Raw genomic sequence first — 18,072 nt, forward strand, 5'->3', positions numbered from 1 at the left:
AGGCTCAGGGCGCGGGCCGCGGTAACCGACCCGAGCGCAGCTACCACATGGTGGAAGCGGGTGTCGTCGGCCGTGATGCCTCGCAGGGCGAACAGGGACTCCGCCTGTGCGAACCAAACCGCCGCGTGAGCCTCCCAGAAGGTAGGCAGTTTAAGGGCGACTGCCGTGTCCATGTCGATAGGTCACCAATGAAGGAGCCGGGGCTCCCACGTCGATCGGAAGAATGGACGCGACAAAAAGCTAGAATTCATCTGAGTTGCTTTAATGAAATCAAACACTCAGGCACTCTGAAAAACCGTTTATCAGTCAGCAATATATATCTATTCCGCCAGGGGGTTTGCCCAGGCCCGGCGCCAGGGGGCGTGGCCCAGCGTCCTGGCTGCGGCCTGGCAAGTTGAGGGCGAGCCTGCCCGGGCATGCCCGGGCATGCCCGGGCGTCCCGACTGAGGCCTGGCAAGTTGAGCGCGGGCCTGGGCGTCCTGGACGAGCCCGGCATGGTGATCGCTCCGCGTCCTTGATAGGTGCAAGGCGATTGTGAAAACTCAGCGGCAGCCGCTACAATATATCCTGATGAAGGAACACTTACACGGAAGGAAGGAATGAAGGATGAATGGTTATTTATTACGGACGTGCCTGAATTAAATAAACATGTGTAACCATGGCAACACAGTCAGTCTCTCGGTGGGTCTGTATAAGCCATTTAAACACTGGAAGTTTTATTAAAATACCCAACTGTGACTTGAACAAAACTCCCAGAATTTGAGCAAATATAATCGTATCATGCAAATAAATAATAATCAGCGTGATATTATTGTAATGAAACTAATATCACAAACAAATGAAACAGCATTTTGAGAAAATACAATAAAACAAGGTAAGTGTGACCGATACGTTTGTCAGTGTAATAAAGTGTCAAAACAAACAAGAAAAATTATTACAAATTTGAAAAATAACAAATAGCGAAAATTTTGGGAAGAAGAATAAACGGGCCGCCAGGGGCCTGTTGAGGAGGAAGAAGAAGAAGAGGAGGAGGAGGAAGAGGAAGAGAAAGAAGAAGAAGAAGAAGAGGCAAGAGAAGAGGAGGTAGAGGAGGAAGAGATTAGAGATGTGAAGAGGAAGAAGAAGAAAAATAATGGGCGGGGGTAGACGGACACGTGCGCCGGATGGATCAGGGCGCCTATCCGAGGCCGGAGGAGACGTCTCGCTGTGCAGACTGGTAGTTTAAGGCGGAATGGTGCGAGGCGTGCGGGCCCTGGCCGTCCGGGGTGGCTAGCGATGATCAGGGGGAACCGCTACGACGAAATCAAGGACCTGATCGAATATTTCTCCAGGAATCCTTACAAGGCGAGGGAAGGAAATGCCAAGGTTGGTATGAAAGGGGAATTCCGGGGTCAAAGGCCGCGGTTACAGAGTCTGACGGTTGTTGGAGAGACTGCACGATCTGCCTAAGCCTGACTCTTCCGGGATCGTAATCGCTGGGTATTGGAACTCTTCATTCTATTATCCATTTAGCCGGTACCGACACCATTTACCAGAACTCCACCGGTAAAGCGTCTTTCGGGATTGAAATCGCTGGAGATGGAAACCCTTCATTAAATTATCTATTTAGCCGGTACCGGCAACATTTACCGAAACTCTGCGGGTAAAGCGAGTTCCGCGATCGCAATCGCTGGACATTGATACTCTTCATTATATTATCTATTTAGCCGGTACCGGCAACATTTACCAGAACTCCACCGGTAAAGCGTCTTTCGGGATCGAAATCGCTGGATATGGAAACCCTTCATTAAATTAACTATTTAGCCGGTGCCGGCAACATTTACCGACGCTCTACTTGAAAAGCAGGTTCAACCTGAAGAGGCGCATCTTGTATTAAAGATTTATCACTGAAGATCGACCCTCATGGCTATGTTTGACATTTTTGTTCTCCTGATATTAGCCTTGACTGCTTCACTTTACCGGCTAAGTATTCACATTTTTTGATTTGAACTCAGGTGTGCATTTGCTTACATCCTGGGATCACCCCACCATGCACACTGGTCAGCAGTTTGGGATTCTGTTTGCAGGTGGAGGAGATCCAGACACGATGTCTTGAGCTCTTTGCTCGCGACTATGCTTTGTCTGTGCTGGACAACACTGGAGGATTGCTCTGTGGTCACTATCCACCCCGCATCGCGCTTCTTGAGTACCAGATAACGAGTGGCCAGGTTGGACATGACGAGAGGTAAAAATCTTGCTTTCTTACAATAACAATAACATAAACAATAACAATACAATAAATGTTTAGAGTGAATGATCGTGTGATTTCCCTATTTGGTCCAACAGTAGGCAGTATGAAATGACGTCATCACTGGCAGACGAAGCCCGTCCGCCATTATGGGAGACAAACGTATGTCCCTGCGATGGTATAGATCCATATTGCTTGAAGAAACCCAAATTGGCAGACAATGTGTTCAAAGTTGTGGCCCAGGATTGAATATCTAGATATCATGAACTATCTGGTTCTGACAACAAGCTTTGTGACAAAGCAACAGATGAAAGCTTTCAAACTTACGGAGTCCGACAATTATTTTATAAGCGGAGGGGTGCAGGATGTCACTGAAAGCTTTTTCATGCAAAAAAGTTTTATTAATAACAACGTTATCGTTGTCATCTTCAAGTTGTTGTTTCTTACTCAAATTGTGACTCCCTGCCAATGTATCTTGACCAGAATATAAAATGAAGAATTGGTACAGAGTTTACAAAAGAAGAAGAAGAACCACTCTTTTTTGCGTCTTTTGACACAGGGCTGCCAAGGCAGTTTTTCCTTGGCTCGGTGGCACAATCCTGGATGGGTCGCCACTGACGCAGGGTTTACAAAAAGACGAAATGAAATCGCATGAACAGGTAAAAAGACAAGTACAGATACATTCAAAGTACACCGCCCCATGCCAAATAAATAAATATCCTCCAGCGCGGCATTGCCGGAGCACCTACAGCGCCCGGCAATACCGCCGTGCAGCTCATAGAGACAGTATTGGGAGCGAGAGGTGTACAATAATTGATTGATTAATTGCGTAATTAAAATCGACAAATAATGATCGTAAAATAATTTCTTAATCAATTGGCTAATAGTATACCTCGACCATCAGTTTAATCTGAAGCTGTATCTTTTTGTAAATTAATTAAATAAGTCATTAATCAAAATAAATAAATAAATATTTAATAATTGACTGATTAATAAATAATTATTCACTTAATTGATTAATCAATATACCAAAAATAGCCTTTATAGCCACATCACTTGGTCATTGTCATGTTCAAATATTAGCTTCCTAGCTCAAAAGGTGCCTGAGATATTGCCCAGATGAGAAAGAAAATAAATGTGATTAATAATGAAAATAAAGAAATAATAATCATAAGATAATTAAATAATTAATCAGTTGGCTAATAGAATACCTAAACCACGACCGTTTCATCTGCATCTGTAACTTTAGAAAAAATAATTGTCATTAATCGAAGAATTAAAAAATTAATCGATTAATTGATTAATCAATAAATACAAAATACCCTTTAGAGCCAAATCACTTGGTCATTGTCATGTCCAAATATCAGCTTCCTAGCTCAAAAGGTGCCTGAGATATTGCCCAGATGAGAAGAAATATATAAGTACTTAATCGATAATAATTAAGTAATTAATCAATTAATTGATTAATCAAAAAACCAAAAATACCAAACGGAGTTTTTGCCAAAGTACTTACTCACCATTGTGCCCAAATTTCAGCGTGCTAGTTTAAAGGATGGCTGAGATATCGCCCGGACAACCAAACAAACAAGAAAACAAACGAACAAGAAAACAAACAAATAAACAAACAAGAAAGAAACCGGAGTGAAAACTGAGTACCCTTTCAGCGCGCGTCATCGCCCGGCCCCCTTCGGTGCCCTGCGATGACGTCATGCAGCACCTGTGGATGGAATAGGAAAGGAGCGGTGTACAACAAGTGCTACCAATGAACTGTAGTATTAAAAAAGTGGATAAATCCTCTCTTGACCCACCTCAAGACGGGTCTAAATCACGGTATTTCCACTTTGAAATCGCACCAGCTCGCACACCTCGTTGTAAACGCCTCGCTTTGTCTCCCGTCATGGCGGCAGCATTATGCAGGCAGACTCGTTCTCACAGAAGTGACGTTTATTGCACATTACCTATTGCTCTCCGTGTCACCAAAATTGCCTGCTATCTTCATTGCTCTCTTGGCATGTTTCATTATCCAGTCTGAATTTCCTTTCAGGTGTTTCTGCCGTTCAAATTGCGATTTAGGAAATTTCTGCTGTTCAGAAGGAAACGTTATTGAGGGAGGTGGAAATGAACAGAACACACAAGCACTGAAAAGGAGGAAGCAAGTTATTTTCTTCTTCTTTAATGGACACAATTATTCCCACTTCCCTGTGGGGTTGGCCAGGGGAAGTTTGGCCTGAGTCTTTCACGAACAGGCTGGCCAAGCCTGACATGCAACTAATGTTGGGGAAGGAATTTGGAATTTTTAATGGTGCCTGTGATAGTTCGACTACTCTTTTCGGAGGACACCGTGGGATATGTAATGTCGGTAGATGTGATGCGCAGTTTAACGTCCATCAATGGGACGGCACACCCATTGATGAATCGCCCTGCTTGTGAAACACCGGGATGACCGTTTATAGCTGGGTCGGGATTCGTACCCAGGCTAGATGGCTTTGAAGCGAGTGTGCATATGTCTTGGCCATCCTGTCAACCTAAATGAGGAAGCAAGTTGAGTTTATTAAAATAAAATAAAAAGAGAGGCAGAGAACTGATGATTTTAGGGACAGACAGAACATACATACAGACAGAACGAAAGGGGAATGTGGTGAGCCAAAACCTGAAACCAGGAAGGGAACTGATACACGCAGCATCTGGCATCGTTTCTTTTGACCACGTCGTGAAATTATAATCATCAGTTCTTTTTTTTTTAGACAGAATAAAGATGTAGGGATTGGTTCCAGGTAAGAGTTACAAGTAATGTCTCATTTATTCAATATTCCAGGTTACGTGTTTGGGCTTTTCCCTGAAATGATCATGTGTGCTCCATGATAGGTGGGTGTGACGACTCGCTATGCTCTCACTAAACTATAATCGCAAAGGGGGAAAAAAAAACCTGGCACAATGACAAATGGCCAGTTGTCACATGTCTTTGGAGATCACTTTTTAAAATATGGTGAACTTGGGAGAGATAGTGGTTTGTGTTGGTACCCATGTACGCTAGTGAGTGAATTGTGGCCAAAGGCACAACGAGGAGCTTGAACGGCACCCTGAAGAGCACATGCCTCCGCCAGGCTGAACGGTTTATGATTTGTAGCGCACTGATAGGCCAGATCTGGACCTGAACCAAAATCTAGTCGGCTTGTTCTTGTCGCACACTGAACCTGTCCACCAAGTATTGCCCTAATCTGTCCACAACTTTTTGAAATACCATGCTATGTATAGTTTTTGGTTCTATCTCTTGATGGTGAAGAATCGCATGGAGGATTAAACTAGAAATATGTCGTGCATAGCACGATACTTGCGAAGTCCCTAAAATAAGTTGTTGGCCTAGGATGACCTTAAAAATACTTGGCGGTTGAATTCAGTGACCTGGAATGCAAATCCTCTTAAAATTTCAAGTCAATCAGATGAAAATTGAGGATTTTAGAAATTTGACAAAGTGACCTTTGGCGTATGTTGCCAAAAAAAAAATTTGTTTTACCATTTTGGTAAAAAAATACCAAATGTACCAAAAAAATGTACCAAAAATATCATTTTGGCTATTGACCTTTTGACCCAAAAAAACAATAGGCTCGTTGCTTATGCTTGTTGCTTGTTACTACCATTTGGTGTAGTTTCGTGAAGATCGGTTGAAAATTGTGACCTGTAGGCGACTGACAGGCAGAAAGACAGGCAGACAGACAGAATAACGCACAAGACCAACCAATATACAGTACTTGGAAAAATGTGATTTTCGCAAGTAAAAATTCTCGTTTCCGAATCTGGATCTTCACCAAAAATGGAATGAATTTTCCTTGTTGCACACCCAACCTGTCCATCAAGTTTTGTCCAAATCCACCCATTAATTTTTGAGATATCCAGACATACATACAGACGGACAAATAGGGGTGAAAACATAACCTCCGTCCACCTTCGGTGGCAGTGGTAATTAATTTGGTTTCTTTCATGAAATACAGATGAAATATCGATATTTGAAAATGGACGCAGTTTAGATCACCTGTGCTTTAATATTTTGTACTCCCTCACCATCCCTAGGTATGAAAGCACAGCACAAGTGAATAATTTGCGGGAGCTGGTTTCTCGAAGCCGAATGGCACGCTGCCGCAGCCGTTTCATCTGTCCCGTCATTTTGTACAATGGCAAGGTAGAGCTTGTTTCCATCTGGCACGACGTCTTGAGCTTCTTTCACCCACTCGAATATAGCTAATTAGCCTCCTTCTCTTTTTTTTTTTCAAATTGCTCTCCAGCACATATGTAGGTCGTCTACCTTGGCAGGTTGGGGTGAGATTTATGGAAGGAGCGGTTACAACTATCTCTTCTCAGGTGGGACTGGTTTTTTAATTGCTTCAACGGGGCATTTGACGCTTCTCCGCTGGACATGATTTTAAAGAACGAATAACTTTTCATTGAATAATCAGCTGGTCCACTTTGCCCATCCTGTGTTAACGAACGCAGAACGTTTACTTCCGCAAACTCTGCTGTAATGTGGCCTATGATTGACAGTGTTGAGGTGAAAATGATGGTTCCAGGAAAGTTTGTGAAACGGATTTGATTGCGTCATTTGCAGGTGCAGGTGCAAGTGATGATTATGGGGCGATGGAAGACGGACCTGCAGAGGAAGACCAGCAGAGGCAAGGATAAGCGAATAGTAGGCACCACTTGGAATCCGCTAAAATAATTATGTGGTTGTCTGTTTTTACTTGGAACTTGCTTTGTGTTTACTGGGATTGTCTTTTCCTTTTGCCGGTGGACGCATGGGACAAACATAATCCTGTAGCTAAAACTGTGTCCACCGCAGTAATCGTTTCAAGTTTTCAGGATAAATAATTGTCGAGAAGGAATTTAAGATGCTGCACTGTTACTTAGCACTTAGCCTTAGCACTGCACTTAGCCTGGTGTTGGCTTAGGGGTTAGGGTGCCGGCTTGGGATCCTAGGATCCTGGGTTCGAATCCCGGTCGATCGCTGAATTAACGCCAGGGGGGTTGACTCGGCCTGTCATCCTTCCGAGGTCGGCAAATTGAGTACCAGCTTGCTGGGATGAATGATCACGGTGTGTACCCCGATTTAGAATAGGTACACCGTATCCCTGCGCATCGTAAGAGGCGACCAAGGGTTGGCGTCAGGAAGGGCATCCGGCCATAAAAACATTGCCTCAAACAGGGCACCATGATTGTCATGGGGCCCGCAAGACTAACCCCTGCTCTAGCAGGGAAAAATGTCCTTAAAAAAACGATCATTCGTTCATATTTCACTGTTACTCCAATAAGGTTGTAGCGGGGCACATTGCATTTCGGACCGGTAGGATAGCTCGGAGGTAGAACTCCCTTTTGAGCTGTGTATAGTCTGGGTTCGATTCCTGGTGCTGAGCAAGCTTGGCATTGAATCCATGAGTATCAGGGAACCTTAAGGTTTCAATTCAACCTTCAATTCAACTTCCTCAAGCTTAACTGTGATAAATCTGAAATAATCATCATTGGCCCAAAAACGCTCACAAAATCCACCCATAACTTTGCCCTCAACATCGACGGTATCCCAGTATCCACCTCCCCTCACATCCGGAATCTTGGCGTCATCTTTGACCAAACCCTTTCCTTCGACAAATACACTAAACAGATCACAAAGTCAGCCTTCTTTCACCTGAAAAACATTGCCCGTCTCCGCTCATCCCTCTCCTCCACGGCTGCAGAAACCCTCATCCACGCCTTCATCACCTCCCGTCTGGACTACTGCAATAGCCTCCTCTATGGTTCACCCTCAAAAATCACCAATAAACTCCAATACATTCAGAACTCCGCTGCCCGTCTACTCACTCATTCCCGGACCCGTGACCACATCACCCCCGTCCTTTACAAGCTTCACTGGCTCCCCATCCCCCAGAGAATCCAGTACAAAATCCTCCTCTTGACATACAAAGCCCTCCATAACCTGGCCCCATCCTACCTGGCTGACCTCCTCTCCAGACACACTCCCACCCGCAACCTCCGCTCTGCTGGTACCAACCTCCTGACCCCCTCCATCCGGACCAAATTCAGATCCTGGGGGGACAGGGCCTTCTCCATCGCTGCTCCCACCCTCTGGAACTCACTACCTCACACCATCAGAGACTCCTCCTCACTCACCACATTCAAAACATCACTAAAGACCCACCTGTTCAACGCTGCATTCAACATTCAACCCACAGCATTTAACCCCTGACTATCTCTTCTCCTTCTCCCTCCTTTTGCTTTAAATATTTCCCTATTGATTCTTGTCTTGTCTTTTTGATTCTTGTCTTATATATATGCCGTATATCGCTGCTGTTTGTTTTCTTGATTCTTGTCTTTTTGCAATTGTTGTTTTCATGTATTGTTATGCATTATGTTTTCCACTCTGTCAAAGCGCCTTTGGGCTTCTGGAAAAGCGCTATACAAAATAAATGAATTATTATTATTATTATTAAGCTGGCTATTTCATCTGCTAGCAATAAATTGGCTATGTTGAAGTTTCCACTTGTGGTACTACGGAAAGATAGGCCACTGCGTACTGGTACTCAGGCCTGATTTTAAACTCTTGTGCTGGTTGAGTGGTGACTTTGGTATCCCCTTGCTCTGGAACAAACTCCCCCACTCCCTTCAATCCCACTCCTCCATCCAGGTCTTTAAAACAGCTGTTCAGCACCATCTCTTATCTTCCCCCATCCAAAACCTTGATCTTTTCTATCCCCGCTAATTCACCCCAGATCCACTTTTTTTAAATTTCAACTTCTTTCCTGGAAGTCTTTGCAGTGTCCATATGTTTTATACCTCTCCCATCTCCCCCCAAGCCCTCTCCCTCCCACAGTTCTCTCGATGTCCCTGCTCTCAAATGTTGTGTTTGTGTCCTTCCCCCTCTCTCCCCATTTTGTCTACCGCTCCCCTTATAGACATATATATATATTTTTTGTATACATATTCGAGGCTCGTGAAAGAGCTAACATTTATCACACAAACAAATCAAACAGACAAACAAACAAAGTTTATAGAAAGGGGAGCGGTAGACAAGATGGGGAGAGAAGGGGAAGCACATAAACACAACATTTGTGAGGGACATCGGGAATGTGTGGGAGCGAGAGGGCTTGGGGGGAGGCAGCGTGGGAAGGGGGGGAGGGGAGGGGGGGGGGGGAGAAGTATAAACGCAAGGACACCAAGGACTTCCAGGAAAAAAGTTGGTATTTCAAACAAGTGGATTTGGGGTGAAATTAGCGGGGGTAGATCACGTTTTGAACAGATCAAGGTTTTGGATGGGGGAAGGGTAGAACAGATCAAGGTTTTGGATGGGGGAAGATAAGAGATGGTGGTGAACAGCTGTTTGAAAGACCTGGAGGGAGGAATGGGATTGAAGGGAGTGGGGGAGTTTGTTCCAGAGGCGGGAGAAAAGAGGAATGAAAGAGTGAAGGTGAGCAGAGAGTCTTGATTTTGGCAGTTTAACCATAAGGGGGTTGCAGGCAGATCTTGTGTGACCTTTAGGAATATTTGGGGGACAGAGCCCAGAGAGAGCTGGAGGAGCAAGGCCGGAGAGGAGTCTGTAGAAGTCAGAAATACCACCAACCTGCCTGCGGTGAGTAAGTGAAAGGCCCTCGCAGGTAGCTTCATCACGGGAGATTCCAATGATTCTGAACGCTTTGGTTTCAACAGCGTGAAGACGAGCTAGGTGTGAGGCAGGAGCACCGGCCCAGAGGGGAGAGCAGTATTCCATTGAGCTGCGGATGAAAGCCTTGTATGTGGTGAGGAGCTCAGGTGTGCCAAGGAAGGACTTCGCACGACGGAGGATGCCCAGTCGGCGACTGGCTTTGGAGGCCAGATTTGAAATGTGGTTTTCCCAGGAAAGATCATGGCAGATAGTGAGACCCAAAAGCTTGAGTGACAGAACTTCTTGGAGAGGATTATTCAGAAAGTGGATGGGAGGCTGTTGTATGAATGTATTAATATTGTATTAATGTTAGCTCTTTCACGCGCCTCGATCTTGTATACAAAAAAAATAAAAATAGAGTTTCCACTTGTCCAAGGCCAATCTTCTTTTTTACTCGGCACAAGGCTGTGGGGTGACATCATTGGCTGGGGCGATGATGCAGTCCCCAGGTTAGGGCAGGAATTTGGAATTTGTCCAGGGTGCCGACTTTAACACGCTTCTTCTTCACAAAGGGCACAGTGTGGTCTTTAACATCCACCAACTAATGCTGGCAGACATGACGCCCAGTTTACCGCTCATCCGAGGGATGGCACACATTGATGAATCGTCATGCCTGTGAAAAACCGGGATGACAGTTTATAGCTGGGTTGGAATTAAAACCCAGGCGAGTGTGCATATTGGAAATTGAAAACGTAACCACCATCTACTTTTTTGTGGCAGAGGTAATAATCTGAAATGCTGATGTGATATGTTATATCCTATGCGTGTGCAGACATATGGTCGAGTGTATGTGAGGTGTGGTTTTGAAGGTTACATCAAATATTTGTCCACCATTGCCTGATCAATTTGGTCCTTCGCTTTCATGAGAAGTGACCCATATATACTTAACCTCTTTTTCCAAGGAACGGTGGAGATTCACAGCTGTTTAATCGTATACGTGGATATGATATTCGCTTGCTGCGTCATCTCGGAGTCAAGTATATTTGCGACCTCATGGTGGAGAATAAGAAGGTCAAGTTTGGCATGAAGTGAGTCATGTTTGGGGCTGTGGCTTGTGGTGGTGGTGGTGTTGGCGAGTTCGGAACGGATGTGGCAAATTGAATTGGGATCAATTGCATCGTTGTGGTTTTGTGGATTTGAGTGTGACAATTGTCAAAACTTGTTAATGGTTTACCACCAACTTAATAAAGTGTTGTTGATGCATATTGTTCATGGTGTGGAAATTAGGTTTGGTGCTCGTTTTGTAATGAACCTGCTCTTTTCTGTCATGTTAGTGTCACTTCTTCGGAGAAGGTCGACAAAGAAGGGAGGTATGCGGACTTCTGTCTCGTCTCGCTGCCATATCCAGGTGAACTTGTGATGTACAATGTTTATTGATGATTCACATTTTTGTGCTTCGAGTGTGTTCTGTTTACTTGTGCTATTTACTTTTGACCGATGGCTGGGATATACAGAGTCGATGACCTGTGGAATGAATGGGGTCAGCATCGGTTTCTTTTATTTACTTATTCATGTTGGAATTCGTGCATGTTGCTCTGAGAGGGAACATAGCAATAATGAAGAACAAGAAGAAAAACCACTCCTTTCACATGTTTAGATGCAAAGGGCAACCGGAGGAGTTTTTCCTTGGCTAAGGGGCACAATCCTGGACGGGTCACCACTCCGCTGCAGGATACTCGAATGGATCATCCTTACTAGTCATCCGGTACTCATTTTGCCGACCTCGGAAGGATGACGGGTTGAGTCTTTTGACCTGGAGAGATGTAACGGCACAACGGTCTTAAACTCAGGATCCGAAGATCTTAAGCCAGCCACCTTTTCTGTTAATCCAATACCAGGCTTAGCAAGAGTAACGAGTGGCGTAAATTACGCCTCAATACAATGCGCTTTGAAACCAGTTTTATTGTTACCATGATTCGTTGTTTTTCTGGTTGACCAATCAGTTGGGTGGGGTGGAGCATTCCAAGGCAGCAGTCGAGCAGAAAAATGGGACACGTTGGGATTAGTGGTCGTATTACAATATGCATAGGGGAAAAGCAGTGGGTGGGCCTATTGGAGAAAAGTTGTGAAGAGTACAGTGGACCATGTTGGGAGAAAAGAGTTGCTGGCAGTGGGGGGTTGAGGGAGGAAGGGGTGTTGGGGTGGGGGTGGTCGGAGAGAAGGTGAATGGACATGCATAATATACAGGTAGGGTCGGGGTGGGTTTAGGGGTGGAGGAGGGTGGATAATGGACTCTTTATTTTATTTATTTATTTTTAATTATTATTTTTTAATATACATGTGTGTGTGTATATATATATATATATATATTGTTGTGGATATGAGAATGTTTTTTTAATTTTGTTGTTGTGGTAAAAGGTTGTTGTAAAAGGTTGTTGTAAAATATCACCCCTCCTCCCTCCGTTTGTGGTTGTATAATGGTCAAAGGGCGTTCCCGTAGTTAGTCCATAAAACATACATGCAGGACACGATATATCTTTTTTGACAGTTATATCCTTATTATGTGTATTAGTGTAAGGCTGTGTCTTCCATTAATTGAAATACTCCATTGCACCAGTGAAAGAGAATAGATCCCCTTTCCTTCCCATCCCCAAAATCTCCCTTTCCTTCCCATCCCCAAAACCTCCATTTCCATATTACATCCCCTCTCGTCACTGCTGAGCCCTCGATTCCCAATCACCTCCCCTCCAATAACCGCCATTGACCATGTGCTTTGAGTCGGAGAAGAAAGGCGTGTCTCCACCTCGTCAGAGGGGAGGAGGGGCGTGCCCGCCCGTCGTCATCCAAGGCGGAGCCCGAGGGTCGCGCGACCAACCAGGGCCGAGGTGAGCACCCCGATGGGCGTGTCCAAAACGCCGGGGGCGTAATCGCTGGAGGCGCTATAAAAGGCGAAAAACGGAAGTGGTCACGAGGAGTTGGTCAGGGGACAGGGATGCACAAGGAGTTGGTCGCAAGGAGTTGGTCAGGGATGCACAAGGAGTTGGTCGCAAGGAGTTGGTCAGGGATGCACAAGGAGTTGGTCAGGGATGCACAAGGAGTTGGTCACAAGGAGTTGGTCTGAGTCGGTTGCCAGAGGAGGGTCAGTGGTTGCGTTGGTTGCGGTGGTAAGGAGTCGGTGGTCAGTTGGTTGCGGTGAGGAGTCGGTGGTGAGGAGTGAGAGAAACAAGAAAGAGTTGAGGGTTTGGACCAGACGAGTGGGACAAGGCCTGGCAAAGCACGCGACGTACACGGCAGCCAAAACAGCAGCGTGGGGCCTGGCCTGAACGGCGGCTGCTAAACGCGCCGGTTGTGCTGTGGGACCCCCCTTGGACCTCCCTCTCCCTCCAGCCATCCACATCCTGCCATTCCTGCAATTCCCCGCGTGAGTCAGTGTCTTTTGTTTGTTCTGTCCTGGGTTAATTAAGTCTGTAGGTAAGCTAAAATTTGCACTGTGTCTCTAATCCTTCTGTATATTATTTTATTATCTTTCCTTCTCCTTGGTTACTTTGAGCATGTAAATAGTAGGAATAAATTTAGTGGTATTTCCAACCTTTTTGTCTTCTGCTTCTTCTTCTTCACATCCGTGTCGCCTTTGTCTTTTCCCTATTGACTAGTTGTGGTGCGATACGGCCAAAGTTCTGGGTGAATCGGGTGAGTCAGGGATCCTGTTAGGTCGCGGTCATATACACCACCGCTCGGTCATTATAACATCTAAACCGCGATCTGTAACAATTGGTGTCTGGGAGTGGGATTCGAGGCCCGAACCAAATTTTTAAAAAAAACGAATAGAGGAAAAAAGAAAAAAAAATTTGGTCAAAATTACGAGCTGCCGAAATTTGTTTTTTTTTAAGAAAAACCCGAATTTTGAAATCGCGCCATGGCTGGTCAAGGCGACGGGATGCCGGTGGGAGAGATAGAGGGGTTAGGAGTAACCCAGGATCAAATGGAGGGGAGCAATGAGGAGGCGGTTGAGGGGGTATCAGGCGCACAAGATGGCGTCCTCGCGCACGTGAGTGTAGCGGCACCAAATTTTGCCGCGCCCGCGACCGCAGCAGCGCCGCTGGTGGATTTGAACCTTTTTATGATGCAAATGAAGGCCCTTATGGAAAAGAATAGTGAGCAATTGGGAGACCAAATTAGAGGTTTGAAAAGCAGTATGGGAGAAATGGGGGGCCAAATAGGAGAGATGGGGGGCCAAATGGGGGTAATGAGGGACGAAGTGAGGGGTACCGGTGAGAAGTTAGACAATAATTTTGAGGGGTTAGACAACGGGATAAAAGAGGTAAAGAATGGGTTAACGGGGGTGGAAAACAGAATGGCTGCCCAGGAGAATCAGTTAGAGGGGGTGAAAAATGGGTTAATGGGGCTAGAAAATAGGATGGAGGACAAATTGCGGGAACTAGGGGAACAATCTGCCAGGGAAATCAAACAAATGGGAGAGCAGATAGAGGAGGTGAAAATCGGGGTAGAAACCAAACTGGATGCTCAGAGGGATGAATTGGGACAGATGAGGGTGGCATCTACAAAAGAGATTGGGGAGATGAAGGAGGAGATACGACGAGGTGTGGGTGAGGAGGTCTCGGGGCTGCGCGAGGAGGTAAAGCGAGGTGAGAAGCGTATGGAAAAAGAGGTGAGAAATAATACGGCAAAGTTACAAGGGGGAATAGAAGATCTGACGGAGGAGGTGGAACAGCTGACAGAGGGACAAACGAAGTTAGTGGAGCAGGTTCAAAAGAACACTGCAGTACTCGGAGGGTTAAAGGCGACACAAAAAGAAATTAAAAACGAATTAATAGCGACACAGAAGCAATGTCAGATGGTACGTGAGGAACTGACAATGAGGGTGGAGGAGGTGACAGAGATAATGGAGACAAAGGACCGGCAGGTGAGGATGCACATAGAGACGGTCACGGTAGCCTTAGAGGACGAACTTGAGGAGACGCACCGAGAAATAAAAGAGGTTAAACAAAAATTTGAGGAAGTGGGAGAAGAGGTGAGTGAAATTAAGAAGGGACAGACAGAAACTAAGAGAGAAATCCAGGAGGAGGTAATGGAATATGTGCAAGGTCGGTGCTCAACTCATGATGTGATGCTCACTAACCAAATAAAAAGTTTGCAGGTGGCAAAGGAGGTGCGAAGACGAAGTACGGAGGTGAGTGGCAATGTATATGATGTGAGGAAAGCTTCAGTCGGCTTGGGGATTGGTTTGGATCCGGGTGTTCGTGAAAGGCCGTTGGTGAAGTGTGTGACAGGTCAGGTGTGCGAAAAAAGAGGTGTGCGAGAATGTCCGACCATGGGGTGTGTGAGGAAAAAGTGCACGCCGAGGAGTGAGTGTGCCGTCAAGAGTGAGTTGGTCGAAGCGCGTGTGCGAGGGGGTACATGGAAGCGCGGTGTGGTGAGTGTTACGGAGGAAGTAACGAAAAAGTGTGCGCGAGAGAGGTGTGTAACGGACGGGTGCATGGGGAAAGCGCATGCTGTCGAGAGTAAGGGTGAGTGCGCTGTCAAGAATGGAGGTGAGAGTAGTGAGAGTGAAACGGAGCGTGAGTTGGTTGTGACAGGTGAGCGAGGATGTACACCTGGAATGGAAGGATGCACACCTGGAATGGTAGAGCGTGTGTGGGAAGGCACATTTGAGTTGGTAGTGAGGCACGTGGTTGGGTGTGCGAATGAGAGCACACCTGTGATTGTCACAGAGGAAGTGACCGAGGAGGGGGCGCGAAGAGGTGTGTTGGTGAGGTGTGCGACCAACGAATGTGTGCCAAAGTGTTCGGTGGTCAGGTGTGTGACCAAGGCTGGGAGTGGAATGAGTGTACCGAGGTGTGTAAGGAAAGGTACGAGGAGCATGGGCACGGCTGGATGTGTGAGCAAGGAACGGGCTGCGGGGTGTAAGCATCCAGGTGAAGCATCGACGGTAACCAGGTTAAAGGTTAGAACGACTTATAGCCGACTCGGGCCCTCGGTGCGTGCCGGGCCTCGCGTGCCGCGAGAACCAGCGGGGATCCGAGCCACGGCGGGTTCGAAAGGACCGCCGTGCGCGATCCACGCTGGGCCTCGCGTGGAACGGCCGCGTCCGGGCTCCACTAGGCGGAGCGGGCAGCCCGATAGGAAGGGTCGTCATGGCGACCACTTGCTATTGAGACGTGCCGGCAGGTCGAGATCGGGACATTGGATGGCTCCACGCCGAGGTGGTGCGTGGGATCTCGGCCCGGGTAAGCCCCCGCCCCTGCCCCGAATGCGGGACGCATCCAGCCGCCGGCACAAAAGAATCCGCGTTCATTGCTCGGCTGTACGAAGCCGGGCTGTAGATGTGAATTGGCGCACCGAGAGGATGTAATAAGTAGACGGGTGATGAGGATAGTGTTTTGGCCCCGAAATTAGAAAAAAGCAAAATTTGATGATGGTATGGGTAGAATTGGCAGTAAATGGAAAATTTTTGAATTGGTTGGAATTTGGACGAGCAAAATTTACAGTGAGAGACCCCCGATGTGGTGGGATGGCAAATCCACCATCCCTCACAGGGGGGGCAAATGCGCAATAGTTTATGGGGTGGCTATGACAACCGAGCCAGGGAGGGCTTGGATAATTGTAGGGATCTAGCGAAGATGACAATAGGTGACGTTAAGGTTAGTTAGTGACTGATACCTGTAGTGGGGACGCAGGTAGATTAGTGTGGATTATAATGACGTGGGAGCGCAATAGTTTAAAGGGACGACTGGGAAGCGCAAGTTTCAGAGGGGAGTAGTTAGCTGAGATGATGCCGTGTGTGTGAGGATTGAACAGGTGTGATTGCACAGGTGTGCAACTGAACAGGTGGATGGAGCAGTGTATGAGTGAGTGATGGTGATTGTGTGTTGTGTTGACCAACTGGTCCAGGAAGAGGAGGAGGGTGCAGGTGGCACCAGGAAGGATTGCACAGGTGTGCAACGACAGGTGAATGAAAGACAGGTGTATGGAATAAATGGTCTGGAGGATTGGAATGGATGGTCGTGGAGTGAGTATGGTGGAAATTGTGGAGTGGAGTGGATGGTGCGAAGGTGTGAATGGGGGAAGAGTGGACCCCCATCACGGATACCCGGGGCGGGTAGTGTAAGTGTTAGGTAGAGGGTACAGGTAAATTGTGGTTGGATATTGGCATCTGTGGTGCGGGTGGCAGAATGGTATGTGGATGGGTGCATTAGTGTTGTGGAAATGGCTGGGCGTGTAGCCTGTTAGTGTGTGTAGTTGGTTGGGCACTCCACCACTGTGAGGATGTCGGCCAGGTGAGGCCGCAGGTGGGCTCTGGGAGCTGGTAGTAGTTGTTGTGGATGGGGCCCGAGGATCCGGAGGACGGACCCGGGTAGCCCAGTGCCAGCGGGCACCATGGGGTGACAGAGCCAGGAGGGGCTGTCCCCAGTTAGTTAGGTTAGGGTGAGGAGCTAGGTAAGCTCAGGTGGCAACTACAGTGGTGGAGGTGTGCAGGTGGGTAGACCTGCTGGGAGAGGTACACGTCGCAGCCCAGAAATTGTGCTAGAGCACCGGGAGATGAATCGGGGGAGTGAGACCCCAAATTGAGAAGCACCACAGTTGGTCAATGGGAATTGGTTATTAGAACCCATAGTGTAAGTTGGCCAATGGATTGGCAGGGAAAGACCCCGGGTAGTGTAAAGTGTGTTAAAGTCATTTAGAAAATAGTTAGGATGAAGGATCTCCTCGCACCATCTGCATCCACTCACCTGAGGTGACAGGTACTCCACACCATGCCATGTTTTGATTATTTTTTATGATGCAAATGTTTGGATTGTGAGACGCATCATGACGTGGGTGTGACATTGTGCGTAATTCCATCTCTCCCTCCTTATGAGGATTGATGGTGAATTTGGTGATGGCAAATTTTGAAGTAGAGGGATTGTGGAGACGAATTTGGTATAGGGGAAATATGGGGAAGACGTGACAGTAGTGACGAATTTGTAAATGTGTAGATTTTTGTACATATGGGGTAAGGGCAAGGGTAGGGTAGGTGACAGGGGGGTGACGTACGGTAAGGACGAGCTTTCTCACTTCGCCCTCCGTACGCATTTCGCCTTGCATTGCCTTATTGATGTGTACCCTTGTGACCTTACCCCTCGCTCAATTGTCTTTCCCCTTTTGTCTCCCACATGACCTGTGCGCCATTGGGTGCCGAGGGGAGCGTGCGTGGGTCGGCCAT

At 46.8% G+C, this 18,072-nt stretch overlaps 1 protein-coding gene across 3 annotated transcripts in view; it reads left to right on the plus strand.

Moving 5' to 3' along the window:
• The first annotated feature begins 1,040 nt into the window (after window positions 1-1,040).
• Window positions 1,041-18,072, plus strand: part of MTMR14 (myotubularin related protein 14) — a 50,865-nt gene continuing 33,833 nt past the window's right edge. For 2 of the 3 annotated variants that reach the window (XM_068133194.2, XM_068133195.2), the window contains exons 1-7: window positions 1,144-1,365; window positions 2,067-2,224; window positions 6,296-6,404; window positions 6,508-6,583; window positions 6,828-6,891; window positions 10,811-10,936; window positions 11,183-11,256. In XM_068133194.2, coding sequence (XP_067989295.1) covers window positions 1,276-1,365; window positions 2,067-2,224; window positions 6,296-6,404; window positions 6,508-6,583; window positions 6,828-6,891; window positions 10,811-10,936; window positions 11,183-11,256 — 697 coding nt within the window. In that variant the 5' untranslated portion in view covers window positions 1,144-1,275. Of the gene's footprint in view, window positions 1,366-2,066; window positions 2,225-6,295; window positions 6,405-6,507; window positions 6,584-6,827; window positions 6,892-10,810; window positions 10,937-11,182; window positions 11,257-18,072 lie in introns of all 3 variants that reach the window. The other variant, XM_068133193.2, reaches the window with a different exon arrangement.

Source organism: Myxine glutinosa, chromosome 12 (genome assembly GCF_964187855.1).
Source record: "Myxine glutinosa chromosome 12, kmMyxGlut1.1, whole genome shotgun sequence".
Lineage (NCBI taxonomy): Eukaryota > Metazoa > Chordata > Myxini > Myxiniformes > Myxinidae > Myxine > Myxine glutinosa.